Here is a 17661-nt window from a genome sequence, read left to right on the forward strand (position 1 = left end):
ACAGTTCTATTCCTTAAGGTCCAATCTTTTGAAAGTCTTCTAAACAATTTATTTTCCCTCTTCCTTTTTTACAAAAGGAGGTGAAATTTTCTAGAATTAGAAATAAGCCTTTGACTTGTTTTATTGCTTGGTTTTTCAGCAGTAATTTGTGGGTTACCGTCATGTTTCTTTTAATAAGTCCCAGTTCTTTTGATTAAAATGTTTTATATTCAATGTAGAAGCCATTTGGAAATAGCATCAGCATATACAATGGGGAGCCCGAACACATTGAGAGGAATGATATACCTCGTAAAAACACACAGGTATGAAAATGTTCTCCTTCATACTGGATAATTTTTTTTTTCTTTGTTCAAGTGACATTCCCTCCAGAAGCACATTGGAAATCATAATATTTTATACTCTTGTACTACAGTTCCTAAAATTAAGAATGAATGTATTTTATTTTTTTAAAATATTTTTTTTAGTTTTAGGTGGACACAATATCTTTATTTATTTATGTTTTTATTTTTATGTGGTGCTGAGGATTGAACCCAGTGCCTCATGCATGCTAGGCGTGTGCTCTACCGCTGAGCCACAACCCCAGCCCCAAGAATGAATATATTTTAACAAATTTATTGAATATAGCTGTATTGAAATGTTAAATTAGTTAATGTAGTAGAATTTGTGGTCATTATTCACTATAGATATTTAATATTTTTTATTTTTTAATTAGGAAAGATTCATTTTGTCACAAGATGGTAGCTATATATCAACAGAATATAGTCTTCGTCCAAGAAGAGAAGAGATCAAATTAAAAGAAATAGATTCTAAGGAAGAAAAAGTTGTTACTAAAGGACCCACATCACCAAGAACCTTTGAAGTGACCACCCCGCAGAAGAAGGACTTAGAGTTTGGAGGAGTACCTGGTAGGCATCAGTACTGGGCTTTGGGAAGGCTGCTGGTGGGTGAGTGGTAGTTGCTGTGAGGTGCTCTGGAAAGACTTCTCTCTGAAGAATTCTGCTGGTGGGAGAATGAGCAAGGTGGCAGGACTGGGCAAGAGCCTTCCAGAGGACAGCAAGTGCAAAGACCTGAGCTAGGAGCAGGGGAAAATGGAGTAGAAAGGATGTTGGTGTGGTTGTATTGAAATTTTCAGCAGTCTGTCCATAGATAGGTTTTGAGCAAAGAAATATAGTGCCGTTTCAAAGAAGTGATAAAGGAAGTTTGACCTGAGGAAATATAGTGCCGTTTCAAAGAAGTGATAAAGGAAGTTTGACCTGAGAACTATGTATAGGAAAGGTGATGATCGATTAGGGACAGAGAGCTCCTGATACTCAGACCCGATGGCAGGGCTTGACTTTGGCAGGAGCAGTGGGAACAAGCTGCAGACATGAAATGGGGTCATGATTCTACTCTACCTGCTAGACAGTTTCAAAATGAGGGTCAGAGATTTAAAGTGTGCAGAGCCTTGAGATCATTAAATAGATGGAACCGATGACATTTTATGAGCTAGTAGAAGAAAATACTTCTTGGCTAAATTGTTTACAATCCTGTATGGTGCAATTGCTTTATATTTTATAACCCTTGGCCAACTGGTCTCTTAGAGATCGTGTCCAGCCATCACTTAATATCTGTGGGCACATTTCATGAATATATGAATGTAACAGTATTTTAGTTGTTTCAAATTTAGGGATATAAAGTCTTTTTGTTAGGATTAGACTGAATATTTTCAGATGTTCTGATCTTAAGTTTGCTAGTGTTTCATTTCTCTTGCTCTTAGAGTCCCTGGAGATTAGACATTTTAGAGCTTAATTTCTGAGGTGGGATTTAGCTTTGTACTCTTCTTGCTACTCTAATGTCAGTGGTTGCTTGCCTGTTGGAGGTGACAGGGAGAGATTAGGAGTTTCTGATGGTATGTTAGGAATTGATTTCAGACCATAAAGAAGCCCAAATGATTTTTTCTTTTTGAGTGGGGTGGGTACTGAGGATCGAACCCAGAGGCACTCTACCACTGAACTACATCCCCAGCCCTATTTCTTTTTTTATTTTGAGCAGGGGCTCACTAAATTGCCTGGGCTGTCCTTGAACATTTGGTCCTCCTGTCTCAGCCTCCTGAGTCACTGGGATTTCAGGCATGTGCCATGGTGATTTTTAAACTAAATAAATAAACTGGATTGAAATTTGAACCTTTAATATTCACTAATTATTTGCAGGTGTGACCCTCATCATTCTTGGCCTGCCTGTCTTCCTTTTCCTGTTGCTGTTGATGTGTAAACAGAAAGATCCCAGTCTTCTGAATTTCCCCCCTCCTTTGCCAAATTTGTACGACTTATGGGAAACCAGAGTATGTGGAATCTACCTGCTATGGTTTTTTGTTCAAGCTCTGTTTTCCCTGTTGCCAATTGGGAAGGTAAGTTTTTGCTAGTAGAGCATAATATGGTGAGATTTTTCCAAACCTTTCTTTTATGTTTTCTAGACAATTTATACTAGTTTTAAGCTGTTGTTGGACATAGTCACCAAAACTTCCTTAGTTACTCCTGTGCTCTAGAATACTTGCTTATTAAATGGAGCTTTAAAAATCTGATTGAAATTTCCTGTGTAACTTTCCAAACCAAATAAAAAGAATAAGCTATTTTTCAAATTAGCCTGACTCTTGGTGGAGGGAGCTCAGAAAACAGTATTACCCTCAGTACATGTCATTCCAGGTATGGCTTTTTAATTGATAGGCAGCTGAGCTCAATGGACTTTCTCTTTTACTTTTTTTAAAAAAAATAGGATGTTTTAATTTTTATCCCTTTCAGAAACTCACTGCCAAGGACATTTTATGTACTTTTCAAACTCATGTAATATCCTTGAAATTTGTTCCCATTGCTAAATGTAGCATTCTCTTCTTTCAGTAGAGTACTTGACTTAAATATATTTAAAGGAACATGAGATTCCCTAAGTAATAAATAATTTATTTAAGGATCTTATTCTTAGGGCTCTGCAAATTTGCCAAATGAAAACCAAAGGGGTGGTGAGTGCCAGTGCTGGGCTAGAGCTGCAGACTGAATGCTGTGGGCCCTCAGCTGTGCCAGTGAACCTTGAGTAAGGCTCTGCAGTCAAACTTAGATTAATTTAGGGAATGGCTAGTTTGAACTAGATGATGATTTATTAAGAAAAGCAGTTTCAGTGGTTAAAATTATGTACACACACACACACACACACACACTGACCAAAGTGACGAAAAAGTACGTGTGTGTGTGTGTGTGTGTGTGTGTGTGTATTTTCACAGGCTAAGGCCTGACAGTATTTACTAAACACCTTTAATAGATAAGGACAATTTGACATTATTAGGTGGGGTTTGCTAATCCTGTGATCTCAGACAGTTTATGTGTTTCTGCTTTTGGATTCCTTTTGATAGCTAATGAAAGGCTACAGGCACATGATACTGTGTTAGCATTTTACATTTTAAAAGAGTCACTACATTTCTGAGTAGTTACTTTGGGGAGTACATTGTGGCTGTCCCTGGGCAAGTGGACGTTTTACTCATCTAGTTCAAGTCCTGTATTTCACGAGTACTTTGACTGTGGGAATCACTGTGCTGCGTGCTGTGAGTAATGCCAGGTAAAAAGATGAGAATGTTCCAGTCCGTGGAGTGTAAAGGACGATGGAAAAGCTCCGTAAACTCAACAAGCCAAAACAACCATTTACCTGTCTGACATTTTATTAGCAGACCGTAATGGCCAGTCAATGGCCAGTCGCAGAAGAGAAGGGAGGAGAGAGGGGGAGGGGGAGGGGGAGGGGGAAGGGGAGAGGGTGAGAGTGGGGGAGAGGGAGGGGGGGAGAGGGAGAGAGGGGGAGAGGAGAGGAGGGGGGGGGAGAGAGAGGAGGGAGAAGAGAGAGAGGAGGGGGGAGGAGGGGAGGGGGAGAAGAGAGGGAGGGGGGAGGGGAGAGGAAAGAGTAAGAGTTAAGAGTAAGAGAGGGAGAGGGTGAGAGGAGGAGAGAGAGCGAGAGTAAGAGTAAGAGAACAATCACGAACAGGGTATTGATATTTATGGGCTTAACACAGGATGAGGAGGAGCAGGGCGAGTGGGCTGTTACTTCTTCATTGGCCAAGAGTTCGGGCCACTTCAGGGATTGGAAGGTGCTGCGCCATTCAAAGTTCGCGTCATTCACAGGAATTGGAGGTGATGGTTCGCGCACCATTCAGTGCGTCATGGACCTGAGCTCCCGGAAGAGAAGCAGTCTGGGCGCCATCTTTACCAACGTGGAGCATGCTCACAGTTGCTTATTAGAGATAAAAGAATCACATGGAGTTATTAACTGGATGAGCATATATGTATATGTAACAGACAACTCTTTGAGTTATGCAGGCATAATATCAAATAGCACACTGGACATAGTAGACGAATAAGTAGAGCAGAGCCTGATTGCAAGGACCTTGCAAATGTGAGACAATGTAGTTGTACTCTGTTTTGTGAGTGGTGGGGCTTAAGCAATTGAAGATTCTTGAGGTAGGAACTCATCAGATGTAAAGGTGGTTTTTTTTTTTTTTTTTTTTTTTGGTGCTGGGGATTGAACCCAGGACTTTGTGCATGCAGGGCAAGCACTCTGCCAACTGAGCTATATCCCCAGCCCCCATATGTAAAGGTATTTTAAGCACATTCAGTCTTGTGGTACATAGGATGGTTTGGGGAGAGTGGTTGTTGGCAGTGTTCACTGAGATGTTGGTAATTCCATTTATATTTAAGATAAATTCCTGAGGGTGGAATTGCTTAATCAAAGGACTTGCCATTAAGATTTTTCTGCAACAAATTACTGTATTATTAAGAGATATCCTCTTTCTTAGGCATAGTGAAATTTAAGAGATATTAGAAGGCTACTATATTAGAAGATATATTATTTATATTAGAAGATTATATCAAAATACATAGGAAGGATGGTAATGTACTTTTTTCAATTAAATTTTTTTTTTCTTTTCAGGTTGCAGAAGGAACCCCTCTTGTTGATGGAAGAAGACTCAAGTATAGATTAAATGGTGATTTTTTTTTTTTAATGACTCAAGTTGACTTGAAAATTTAAGGAGTTGCACTCCTTAAACTGTCACAGCTGATTACACTAATCAATAGAAAATTATCTCTCAGTTTTGAAGGACATGCTAATAAACTACTTATACCTGTAGCCAATGTATAAAACTTATGCCATGAAAAGTAACAGCCACCTCAGTCGTTCCTATTATCTAGTTTTCTTATGTTTTTCTTTCCACATTTTTTAAAATTGGTGCATTATAGTTGTACCTACTTTTTTTTTTTTTTTTTTTTTTGAGAAAAAGGAAAAAGAAGTTTTATTGTTTTGCTAGCAAAGGAGAAACATAGGGGCCTCCTGTCCCAGAGGCTGTGATTCTGCCCATCAGGGAGAAGGGTTTTTTTTTGGTGCTGGGGATCGAACTCGGGGCCTTGTGGAGCTATAACCCCAGCCCCAAGAAGGGTTTTGTTTTAAAGAGGTGGTTCAAAGGCTACATTTCACAGTTGTCTGTCCAGAGGTATAATTCACTTGTTAATTTGGAAGATAGTCATTTCTGTGATCTTCTGAGTTACTTCATTCCAGTGGTGGGTGTATGCTCAAGGACAGATAACTCTGTCTAGGATGGGGAAGAAAGGTAACCTGTTTGCCCTGACATTAGGGAGGGGGAAAAATTAGGGAGGAGGAGGAGCAAGAGGGCAAGAAGGAGAGAAATGTTACAGTGGCAGAGCAGCAAGGGTTATAGTCAAAGCATAAAATGGACCACTGTTACATTTCCCCACTGTCAATTTCTACATTTCTATGGAAAGGGAGCAACAACATCTCTAAGCTGTTCTTGCTGGAAATGACCCAGAGTCATTGTTCTCTATCAGGTGAGGCATGGACAGTTATTAGTTTTTAGTAATCAGGGCAGACCAGAGGTCCATGGTGGCAGTTGGTGGGTAACTAGTCAAGGCATCATATGGCAGGGATCATGCTAAGACAACAGTGAACAAGACAGGAAAAGCATTACTTCTTTTTTTTTGTGTAAACTATTAGCACAAAAGGAATTAGTATTTCAGCCAGACTCTGAAAACCATGAAGTCAGTAACTCAATCATGTCAGTGAAAAACAGCTTGAGTTAATCTATGGAGGAGGTTAGGTAGATTTGTAGGTCTGAGATCAGGCTCAGATTGACTCAAGACAAACCTGTGACTCTAGAATCCTTTGTGATCATCATTATTATTATGCACTCTCACACAAGAACCCTACCTTTATACCGTCCAGCTTTAATTACTTTTGTGTACATCTTAAGTTATATTAAAAAAAACACCATTATCCTTTTAAATGATTAGGGCTGTGCTTTGGCTCTACTCATATTTGTACACGCACACAACATACCAATATACAGTTTAGTTTTCTTAGCCTCATTAGCACTACTTAAAATACTGTACTTGTCTAGGGTTTCATCATTTGAAGCACTCCCATGGCCTGAGAGAAGCCCTTTACTGGTGTGGGCATCTTGGCCACTCTGACCCTGGGAGTGTTCCTGCCCCTGCTCACTTGGTTCCAGCTGCCTGGGTCTGAACTGTCTTTTGAATTTGTGCCTTTGCCTGGAAAACTTTTCCCCAAATGTCTGATAGCTACTTTTTTTACTTTTGTTACATCTCTGCTCAGAGAAGCCTTTAGGTCCCTTTCTTTCCCTTGCCCTATTTTATTGTTCTCTCTTGGCAGTTTGCCTTCCCACATCAATGTATTTATCTGTTCTTTGGGGTCCCCACGCTAGAATGTAGTTGTGTGGGCTGAGGCTTGATTGTGTTCCCTGTTGCTCTCTTGGTGCCAGTAGATGAGTGGGCACTAGTGGGTGCTCGTAGATGTGGGCACTAAGGCAGGATGAAGTGGTCCTATGTAGCAGTTTGAGAAATGGGCAGATGTCGCCCCCTGTTGGCTGGGTGCCTCCCTTGGTGTAGGAGTATATACTGAGGGGATCAGTCCAACTTGGCCATTTGAAGACTTTGATAAAGTACCATTAACTTGATTTTAGGGCATGTCTATGTCGTAATCTTTTAATGAGTGTTTTACTAGACTAAATGGAGTGTTTTTATATTCTTGGGAACTATATTACAAATACTCTTCAACTTAAGATGTGGTTATGTTTTCACAAACCCATCTTAAGTTGAAAATAGTGGAAGTAGAAATGCATTTAATACATCAAATCTACCTAACATCCTAACTTAGTTACAGTCCACTGGAGCCTGGCAGTCATTCACCCTGTGATGCTTGGCTGACTGGGAGCTTTGGCTTGCTGGCACACTTTAGCACCAAAGAGAATAGCACCACTAGCCTGGGAAGAGATCCATTTAGGAAATATGGTTTCTACTGAATGTTTTTTGCTTTTGTACCATGTAAGGTGGGAAAATTGTAAGTCTAACCACTTAAGTCAGGAACTGGTCTGTGTGTGTATATATTTTTGTGTGTGTGTGGTACTGGGGATTAAACCCCAGGCCTCTTGCGTGCTGGGCAAGTGCTCTACCACTAAGCTATGATTCCAGCCCTTATCTGTATCTGTTTGAATGTCTTTTTATCCTGTCCATGCTTTTTTCTATCTTTGGATATTTTTTGTTTAGTGCTTTATCCAGCATCTAGTCTATCTGAAATCACTTTACTGGGTTCTAAAAGGGAAGCAAAGATATTTTAGATGCCTCCTGCATTTTAATGTCATGAGAAGCATCTATTGTAGCTCAGTGCCAGATACTGGTGGGTTCTTAAAACTTGTTTGCTGATGCTGGCAGACTTTTTGTTTGCTTTCACCAAACTCCTTGCTAATGGAACAAATTTTAGAATCTGTGACACTTCCCTTCTCTTTGGTTGTGTGTGCCCAGCCAGTGAAGTGGAGTCTAGGGAAAGATGGGTTTACTTTTTGCTATCAGGTCTCAGGATATTAGTGTTCTGTGGGTTTCTTTCTAGGGTACAGTTTATTTCCTTCTAAGTGATGCTGTTTTGCTTTTGTTTCCTTCCCTTAGAGGGGTGTCACACAGAGACTTAGTTAGCACTTGGACATGGAGTTCTGGTCTAGTTGCCTGATCCCTTAGGAACGATTGCTCTAAGCTAGAGTAAAATAAGGGAAAAAGGGAGGGGAATCAGATATCACAAAGAAATAGGAGGAGAATAGAGAGAAAGGGTGGGGAGGAAGAGGAGATTGAAGTAGAGGAGATGATATTTCCATCTGTATTTCATTTTAAAAAGATGAACTCAGCTACTATGTATAACTATAATGCTCTAATAAAAAGGAAAAAACCTTCCTCTTCTGGTTATTCTGGTTGCAGTATTAAGAAATTTCTTTTCATAAGATTTTGCCATTTAAGAAATTTCAAATAATTATTTTTAATCCACATAGCTAGAGAGCAAAAAAACTGCTTTAATCCACCATTTCTTTTCTTTTAAATTTTATGGGAGTTGAATGAATATATTTAAAAGTTAAAGTTAAAAATATTCGTGGGAATAAACTAATGAGGACATAAGTAGTAAATAAATTAGAAATGACTTTTTCACTTTATGAAAGCTTTTGACTTTAGAATTCTAGTATAAATAAGGTCTGCTTCTTTTTTGTGTTTGAATGTTTATCCAATTTGATGACTTAGCTTTCAGGCACTTGGCTCCCATAAGCAAAACTATTTCTCCAGCCAAAAGACAAAATAGTTCACGGTGTCTCTCTGTATGGGTCAGCGGCAGCAGGACTAGTTCGAGGAGTCTCAAGGCTGCTTTCTAATCTGGCTGTGTGGGTGAATGTCCCTGCTAGGTCCTCACATCCCAACTTTACCAGAGGGTTGTTTGATTGCACTTTGAGGGTGGGGTCTTGAATGTTAGTTCTAGATGATAGAATATGACTAAAACCTTTGGAAGCCGTTATTGACAAGTTAATTCAAGTATAAATACTTATAATTTTACAGCAACTAAAATTGCCTTATCATTCAGTAATGACATTAGATTTTAAAATGTGTGCATGGCCAAGCTCTGTTAATACTTAGCCATCTAGAGGTTGGGGATATAGCTCAGTTGGTAGAGTACTTGCCCTGCATGCACAAGGCCCGGGGTTCATTCTACAGCACCAAAAAAAAAAATAAAATAAAATAAAATAAAAAATCTGATTTTGGGTTGAGAGTTTGTATTAAATGCATTTTGAGATTCTTTTTTAAAAAATATTTTTAATTTTTTAGTTGTATTTGGACACAATACCTTTATTTTATCTATTTTTAAGTGGTGCTGAGAATTGAATCCAGGGCCTTGCATGTGCTAGGCAAGCGCTCTACCACTGAGCCATAACCCCAGCCCTGCATTTTGAGATTCTTAACAGTGAATTTCTGTGAACTTCAGCTTTCCCTTAATTAAAAGCAGATAATGATTGCTTATAATGAAAAATAATAAATATGCTAAAATATTTGAAAAATTGTACAAGAGTTATGGTATTGAGGATTACGCCTCAGATATTGCTTATTTGTAGATTTGTGTCTATTTAGTCAGAATCATGAAAGTAAGACAAGTGACACTGCATTAGCCGGGTGCCAAGGTACTCAGAGACTGAGGTGGGAAGATCTCTTGAGCTCTAGAGTTCCAGACCAGCCTGGGCAACATAATGAGACACTGTGTTCAAACCAAACTAACCAAATAAACCCCAGAACCAAAACCAACACATTGCATTGTTTTATAACGATGTAAATTTTATGTGCGCCCTGGGTTAATATAACCCCCCCATCCCATTTTTTTCTCTCTTAAAGGATTCTATGCATTTATGTTGACATCTGCAGTCATCGGAACATCTCTCTTCTGGGGTGTTGAGCTTTATTATGTGTACAACCATTTCCTTCAGTTTGCCCTTGTAGCCACTATTTTTTCAGTGATCTTGAGTATTTACCTCTACGCTCGCTCTTGGAAAGCACCCAAGGATGAACTGTCTCCTGCCAGCGCTGGTGAGCAGTGGTGAATCGTGGGTTAGATGAATGCCAGAGCCCTCTGCAGCCATTTCTAGACTTGAATAGATGACTGCCCCCTCACCCCCATGTTTCCCTTCTAGCTTCATTTTATGGGAAAAGAAGAGAAATATGAAAAAACAAAAAGATGGAAAAAAAAGCTAAAGAAAAATGAATTTAGAAGAAAATATTAATTTTTTTCTCTTATACTTTTCTGTTTCTTTAGTTGTTTGATGACAATAAATACTTTTGTAAACTTTTGAGAATCACAATTTATAACATTATTTTGTCTAAAATAGTCAATACTTTGGTTGATTCTGACCTAAACTGTTTAAACGTTTTTAATAAAGTTGCTTATTTTAAAAAATTGTACATTTAAAGAACTTCTGGTTCCTTCAAAATGGGGGCCTTCAAAGGGTGTAGTCTGTGCCCTTCTGCTGAGGCTGCATCCCCAGCTCCCTGCGTACTGTGGGATCCTCCTACCTTTTACCACCAGAACTTTCCTAGGCTCTTGTAGACAGCTGAATTGGGACCCCTGGATAATAGGTGGCTATGAGATTTTAGAGCCTCGTTTGGAACACCGTTTGGGTAAAATCTTTTCCGTTCTCAGGAAATGCTGTCTATGATTTCTTCATTGGCCGTGAATTAAATCCTCGAATTGGTGCTTTTGATCTCAAATACTTTTGTGAATTGCGTCCCGGATTGATTGGATGGGTATGTCCTTTTTTACTTTTTAAATTTAATAATAGAAATTTTTCTTGCATTTAGAAAGAAATGTAGATAATTTTAAAGAAGTAGGCACTGTGTTTTTAGGAATAATTATAGCTTTCCATATTCTGTTTATTTAACACAAAGTGTTTTCTGTAATATTTTCACTTTATATTTATTTATTTATTTTTTAAAATTCTTTTTCTAAAAATTTTTGTAGTTGTAGATGGATAGCATTCCTTTATTTTACTTGTTTATTTTAATGTGGTGCTGAGGATCGAACCCAGTGCCTCACCTGTGCTAGGCAAGTGCTCTGCCACTGAGCTACAGCCCCAGCTCCTTTCATTTCATTTTATTTTTTTAATATATATATATTTTAGTTGTAGATGGACACAATATCTTTATTTTGTTTATTTATTTTTATGTGGTGCTGAGGATTGAACCCAGCACCTTGCATCTACAAGGCAAGCACACCACCGCTGAGCCACAACTCCAGCCCCTCATTTTATTTTATTTTTTTAATGTTTATTGTTTAGTTTTTGGCGGACACAACATCTTTGTTTGTATGTGGTGCTGAGGATCGAATCTGGGCCGCACGCATGCCAGGCAAGCGCACTACTGCTTGAGCCACATCCCCAGCCGCCTCATTTTATTTTTATTGAAATCATTTTACCTTTATGTAGGAAAGTGAGAGTGTAGATGAATTAATGTAAGAAAAAATGTATTTTCCTTCTCTTTTTGAAAAAAGCCTATTTTTTTTTTTTTTTGGTACAGGGGATTGAACTTGGGAGCACTCGAACACTGATTCACATCCCCAGCCCTATTTTGTACTTCATTTAGAGACAGGGTCTCACTGAGTTGCAGAGCACCTCCCTGTTGCTGAGGCTGGCTTTGAACTTTTGATCCTCCTGTCTCAGCCTCCAAAGCCACAGGTATTACAGGTGTGCACCACTGTGTCTGGCCCTAAAAAAAAAAAAAAAAAAAAAGCCTAATTTCAAACTTGCAGTAGAGTTATGAAAATAAAGAGGTCTCTTGCTGTCCTCATTCCCCTTCCCATAGTGTTAACATCTGATCTACCACAGTATGGTGATCGGTAACAGCAAGTTAACATTAGTGGTTGCTGAGTCTTTGTTTGTCTCTAGTGAGAGACAGTTTTTTGAAGAATACTAGTTGGTTATTTTATAAGTGTCCCTCCGTTTGGGTTAGTCCAGTATTTTCTCATGTTTGGAGTGAGGTTATACATTTTGGCAAGAGCAGCACAGAAGTGACATTATATCCTCAGTGCATTGTGGCCAGGGGTTCCTGGTATTGATACCTCGTCCCCAGTGGAGGGTTCGTGGTTAGGGCAGTGTCTGCTGGGCTTCTCGGCTGGGAAGTTCCTTCTTCCTCTGAGTAGTGCTTGGCATCTCTGGGAAGGTCCTTTGAGACAATATTCCCCTCTTTTATTTCAGGTGGTTATTAACTTAGTGATGCTTTTGGCTGAAATGAAAGTACAGAACCGTGCTGCTCCATCCTTGGCAATGATTTTGGTTAACAGTTTCCAGCTCCTGTATGTGGTGGACGCCCTCTGGAACGAGGTAATTAATTTTAGGAGCCCAGGCCTTGGAGTCCGGTGGCTTTGACAGTGGGTGAATGACCTGACCTCTGGGAGTCTTGCTGTCTGCACACAAAGAGGGGGAATCCAGCCTCCTCCAGCTTGCTGTGAGGTGGTGGGAAGTGCCACTGTGTGAGGGCGTGGAGGTGCTGCACTGAGCAGGGCTGATGCCAGGTTTCTAGGCTTTTGGCCACACATCCATGTGTGTCAGCAAGTGTTTATTTAAAAATAAAATATTGTAAGTATTTAAAATTGGTAGATCTTGGCATCTGTTTTTTTGAGTAGTGGCCGATTCACATAACTAAAATTTAACTGTTTAATTACTATATCACATGGAAATTGGTAATCATTTAATTAGAATGGTGTTTTAGGATTGTCAAGAGGTAATTGGTAATCATTTAATTAGAATGGTGTTTTGGGATTGTCAAGAGGAAGCTAAAGAGGAAGATTTCTGATTTTATAATCCATCTGGTTAGAGCCTCACTTTCTATTTTGAAACATGAACAATATTTCCCCATTGTTCATGTTTCAAAATAGAAAGTGAGGCTCTAACCAGATGGATTATAAAATCAGAAATCGAGATACATCGAGGAGACCAGCTTTATTTCAAAAGTTGTTTCCAACTTGTGGCCATTCTCATAATTGATAGGCCACTAATGATTTCTGTGGCATGAAGGCTGGTAAATGTTTTGCTGGTCTTCTCTGTCTCAACTGAACATATTTCTTTTAGAAAGCATTTCTTCCTCAGCCCTATGTTAGATATATTTTTATCATATTTATTGGTATCTTTGCAATCACCTTCTCCATATTACAAGTTTTCTTTCAGTTTTAAAAACAAAGTTGGCAGGCCTACATTCTTATGTCCCCAAATAAGTTTTTATGACACTCAGCTGACATTTTGGAGAGAAATCTCCTCTCCTTTGGAATCGGCACTTCTCCCCTTCCTTACCCTCTCCTGAGGCTGATCTTTAATTTTGGCTTTCCATGCAGAACCATAAAGAGTGAGTTTGAAAGTTTGGTATTGATATTTTGGTAATCCTCTTGTTCATCTTTTTTAAAGAAAAATATTTATTTTTTAGTTGTAGTTGGACACAGTACCTTTATTTTATTTATTTTTATGTGGTGCTGAGGATGGAACCCAGGACCTCCTGTTTGCTAGGCAAGTGCAAGTGCTAGTGCTCTACCGCTGAGCTACACCCTAGCCCCCTTTTCTTTAGGAGGATTAGGACCTCTTTGAAGTTCAACAAACCTCATTTATAAGTAGAGGGATTGATGTTACCCCTGGTTACAGGTTGTTGTTGAACTCCCCCACCCCTTCGCATAGACTCTGTTCAGAGCTTTGTGCGCTCTGAAGATGGTGATGGCCTTTGATACTCAAGTCCTTTAGCATGAATTCCAGATCCACCCCAAATAAAGTGTGCTTTTGAATTTAAAAGAGTAACTCTTGGTATTGCCAGTGTAGGTCTGTCTGCTGTGATGTAGTAGCTCCTGAGTAGCACATAGATTACATTTCACAAATGATATTTCACTTTTGCTTTATCTCACCTCAGATTTGTTTTTGATTGGTTGTCAGTAATGATTCCTTCTAGTTTCTTCCTTCTTTTTGTTTTGTGTGTGTGTGGTGCTGGGGATTGAACCCAGGGCTTTGTGAATGTGAGGTAGACAGTCTACCAACTGAGCTGTATGCCCAGCCCCTTCCTTCATGCTTTCTGTCTTGTGGTAGATTTGGAAATCTTTTGCATCTTAAGGCAAAGCTCTTTAAGGCAACATTAACAGAGCCCGGGGGTGGGGGATTGGGCTGGGAGGTTGTTCGCTGTGTATCTTCTTGTCTCAGCTGTCAAGCTTCTCCAGGAAGGGACTTGATTTTATGATTTTCTTCAGCCACAGGTAATTAGCAGATGCTTAATAGCTTTCTTGAAAGGTCAGTTGGTATAAATTCCTCTATACGAAACTGCCTCACCTTAAGAAAAACCAAGAATGCCAATTTAAGTACACACGACAGGAGGAGCTTGTCTTGGGATTGCCCTGAGGCTCCAGGAGGGGTGCCCCTGAGGTCCTGCCCACCTGGCATTGGGTGCTTAGGCTTTGTTCCTTCTTACTTCCACCCTCTTGGGCCCTGGCTGTTATCCGCATCTGCTTTTGTCTGGTCCCTTTTTAAAAGAATCGCCTTTATCCTGTTTTGAACCCGAGACCAGATCCAGGTCTTGAGGGTTGATATCTTTTTTGCATTCTTTCTAGGGACAAAATAAAGCTCTTGAGGTATCACTCTTTTCTTTTAAAACTAGAACTCAGATCCTTCAATAGAGCTTGTACTAGCTAATCTTTCTACATCAGGAGCATACACTGAAGTTTAGAGGTCTCCTTCGCCAGGCTGGGTGAGTTTGATGTTGGAGGTGTCTGGATTGCTTGGGTCCAGGTCCTGAGGTGATCTGGCTCTAGCAATATGCTCATGCTAGACAACCCCCCAGAGAGGATTGCACTTTTGTTAATTTACCAGGAGGGTGAAGCAATTGACCATGTTACCAGGTAGCTTATTTCTTCTGTGGAAAATGCATATGAGAAGCCAGATGGGGTGGGCTGCTTGGGAGGCTTAGGCAGGAGGATTGCAAACTTGGCAATTTAGTGAGACCCTGTCTTGGAATGAAAAAGGGTTGGGGATGTAGCTTGGTGGTGGAATGCTTTTGAGTTCAGACCCCAGTAATGAAGAGGAGTGGGGCGGGGAGGAAGGAAGGAAAGAAAAGCCAGGTGATGATCAGAAATTAGATTGGTGCCCCTGGAATTGAAACAAAGGGAACTGGCAATTTCATTATTCCTTCTTCAGACACATTTTGAACACTTCTCCATGTTGTGCTGGGGTGACAAAGATGAAAACATGGTCCCCAATTTTGGAGGGTTATGGTTCAGTGGAGAGAGACTGGACAAGTAAAGTAGCAGGGGCATCTGAGAAGTGGAGGGAGGAAGGCTGCAGGGGGCAAGGCTGATCTGTGGTTGGAGGAGGGGAAAGTGGGTGGAGGGGCCCTTTGGGGTCTGCTGTTACAGGGCTGCGGACTAGGGGTAGAGCACAGCAGAGTGCAGGCCAGGGGAATCATAGCTCCCTGTTTTTTAACAAAATTTTGGTTGGTGTGTCCTCCCAGAGCCCTTCATATTTGACAGTACTAGCACAGTATTTGAATACTTTAAACTTGGAAGCTTTTTCTTTCCTTCCCCTGTCTATGTCCTTACAGGAAGCCGTGTTGACGACCATGGACATCATCCACGATGGGTTTGGATTTATGTTGGCCTTTGGAGATTTGGTGTGGGTTCCATTTATCTATAGCTTCCAAGCCTTTTACTTAGTCACTCACCCTCATGAGGTATCTTGGCCTGTAGCTGCTGGGATTATTGCTCTGAAACGTGAGTATTAAGCTCAGCTTCTGGGTAACTATGTGCTGTGGGCCAAGTCTGCTGTGCCCTGGTATCTACCTGTTTGTAATGTGCCATTTTAAATGGTCATGATTAGCTCAAGTTTGAAGTGATTTGTGATGGATGAGTAATAAAAAGATTCTGCATCTTGTGCAGACAATGGATGCTTCATGCGTCTGTTCTTTAGTAGGTCTCTAAACATAATATTTAAACAAAACATTTTGTTTTAAAATTTAAAAATTTGAATCATGATTTATTTTTTCTGTTGAGTGCCTACTCTTCTGAGTCGTTATTTTAAAAATGGGAAGATTGGTCTTGCCCTCAGAAAGCTCAGAGTATTCTCACAGGAGAAAAGACGCATGTGGGTGAGCGCCAGCGTGGGGCTTGGAGTTTTAGGTACCGAGGACTAGTGGGAACAGGCTGGGGTTGTAGCTCAGTGGCAGAGCTTGCCTAGCGCGTGAGGCACTGGGTTCAATCCTCAGCACCACACATAAATAAGGAAAATAAAGGTCCATTGCCAGAAAGGTCTATTGCTAGGAAAAAAATAATGGAATGGAGATGGACAGGGAGCATGTCAGCAGGGTGAGTGGTTGGGAGAGGGAAGCGAGTTTGGGAAGTGAGGGGTCCAGTTTAGCTTTGGCTGGAAGCCTGCCAGGCCCAGTCATACATTTCACTTCAGGATGGATTTTCTTCAGTCCTTTGTCATTAAATCATTTATTAAACTCCTCCACCAGAGGCTGTGCAAGATAAGCATTGAACTTCATTTATCTATAGCTAGTTTTGCTAGCCTAATCAGTGTCCATGGTAAAAGAAGAAATCTTTGTTTGTGAAAATTAAAATTTAGTTTTGTCTGGCTTGGTGGCACATGCCTATAATCCCAGCAGCTTGGGAGGCTGAGGCAGTAGGATCATGAGTTCAAAGCCAGCCTCAGCGAGTTAGCAAGGCCCTGTCTCTAAATAAAATATACAAGGGCAGTGGTTAAGCACCCCTGGGTTCAAACCCTGGTACCAAAAAAAAAAAGATTTGGTTTCACCATTGGTTTGGTTATCTGTATCAAGTGTGCCTGGGTGTTATTCAAAGCAGTATTATATATTTTACAGTTAAGCTAAAAATACGGAATAGACGTATTTTTATTTATTCAGGACTGACAGTACAATAGGTAAGTCAGGGCCTGTTGATGTCAACATTTTGAAACTTAAATAAAGCTACCAACTTGTAGGTTTGCAATGGGATTCCACATAGATTTGAAGTGGTACTGGTTCTAAGCTGGTGTTTTATTAATAAAGTGTTCATGTTAGGTATCAAAACTAACAGATAGCATATAATTTTGATTACACCAAACTCTAGCACTGATTTTATTGTCGTGGGCTTTCTTAGATTTTATTTTGTTTGGGGATGTGATTGCATTTTGCCTTTAAGGTATATAATGAGAGAGATTTCAGAAGAGTTGCTTTTTGACATTCTGGGCTTGAGAGTTTTCAAATTGTTTGTAAAAATCAGAATGTTCTCTGCTTTGAACATTTCCTCAGAGCCCTGAAATAATTTCTGAGAGAAATTACAGATAATTTTATGTATTAGGTTATATCTAAATTAACAAAAAACTATTTTAAAATTACAGTTTGTGGATATGTAATCTTCCGATGTGCAAATTCTCAGAAGAATGAATTCCGGAAAAATCCCACTAATCCAAAGCTTGCTCGTAAGTAGTAGTTTATATTTGTATGATGTATATTAAATGAAGATTTTATGTCTCTTTTTTAGAGATCATTAAAAATGTGTTTTTGTTTTTATATAGATTTAAAAACCATTCATACTTCTACGGGAAAAAATCTTCTAGTTTCTGGATGGTGGGGCTTTGTTCGCCACCCCAATTACTTGGGTGATCTCATCATGGCCCTGGCGTGGTCCCTGCCTTGTGGTAAGCATTTCAGCCCTTTGAAAGATGTGTGTGTGTCTTTAGTTGGGACAGAGTGGGCAGGGGTCAGCGTGAGTCTTCTGCTGACAGTGGTGGGTTGGGATTGCCTCAGCTGA

At 39.9% G+C, this 17661-nt stretch overlaps 1 protein-coding gene across 1 annotated transcript in view; it reads left to right on the plus strand.

Moving 5' to 3' along the window:
* Lbr (lamin B receptor) overlaps window positions 1–17661 on the plus strand; it is a 29313-nt gene that overhangs the window by 9368 nt on the left and 2284 nt on the right. The window contains exons 4-13 of the mRNA XM_027954732.2: window positions 219–302; window positions 713–905; window positions 2190–2386; window positions 4942–4996; window positions 9735–9926; window positions 10537–10640; window positions 12086–12211; window positions 15453–15621; window positions 17249–17329; window positions 17426–17548. Coding sequence (XP_027810533.1) covers window positions 219–302; window positions 713–905; window positions 2190–2386; window positions 4942–4996; window positions 9735–9926; window positions 10537–10640; window positions 12086–12211; window positions 15453–15621; window positions 17249–17329; window positions 17426–17548 — 1324 coding nt within the window. The remainder of the gene's footprint in view (window positions 1–218; window positions 303–712; window positions 906–2189; window positions 2387–4941; window positions 4997–9734; window positions 9927–10536; window positions 10641–12085; window positions 12212–15452; window positions 15622–17248; window positions 17330–17425; window positions 17549–17661) is intronic.

This window comes from Marmota flaviventris, chromosome 12 (genome assembly GCF_047511675.1).
Source record: "Marmota flaviventris isolate mMarFla1 chromosome 12, mMarFla1.hap1, whole genome shotgun sequence".
NCBI lineage: Eukaryota > Metazoa > Chordata > Mammalia > Rodentia > Sciuridae > Marmota > Marmota flaviventris.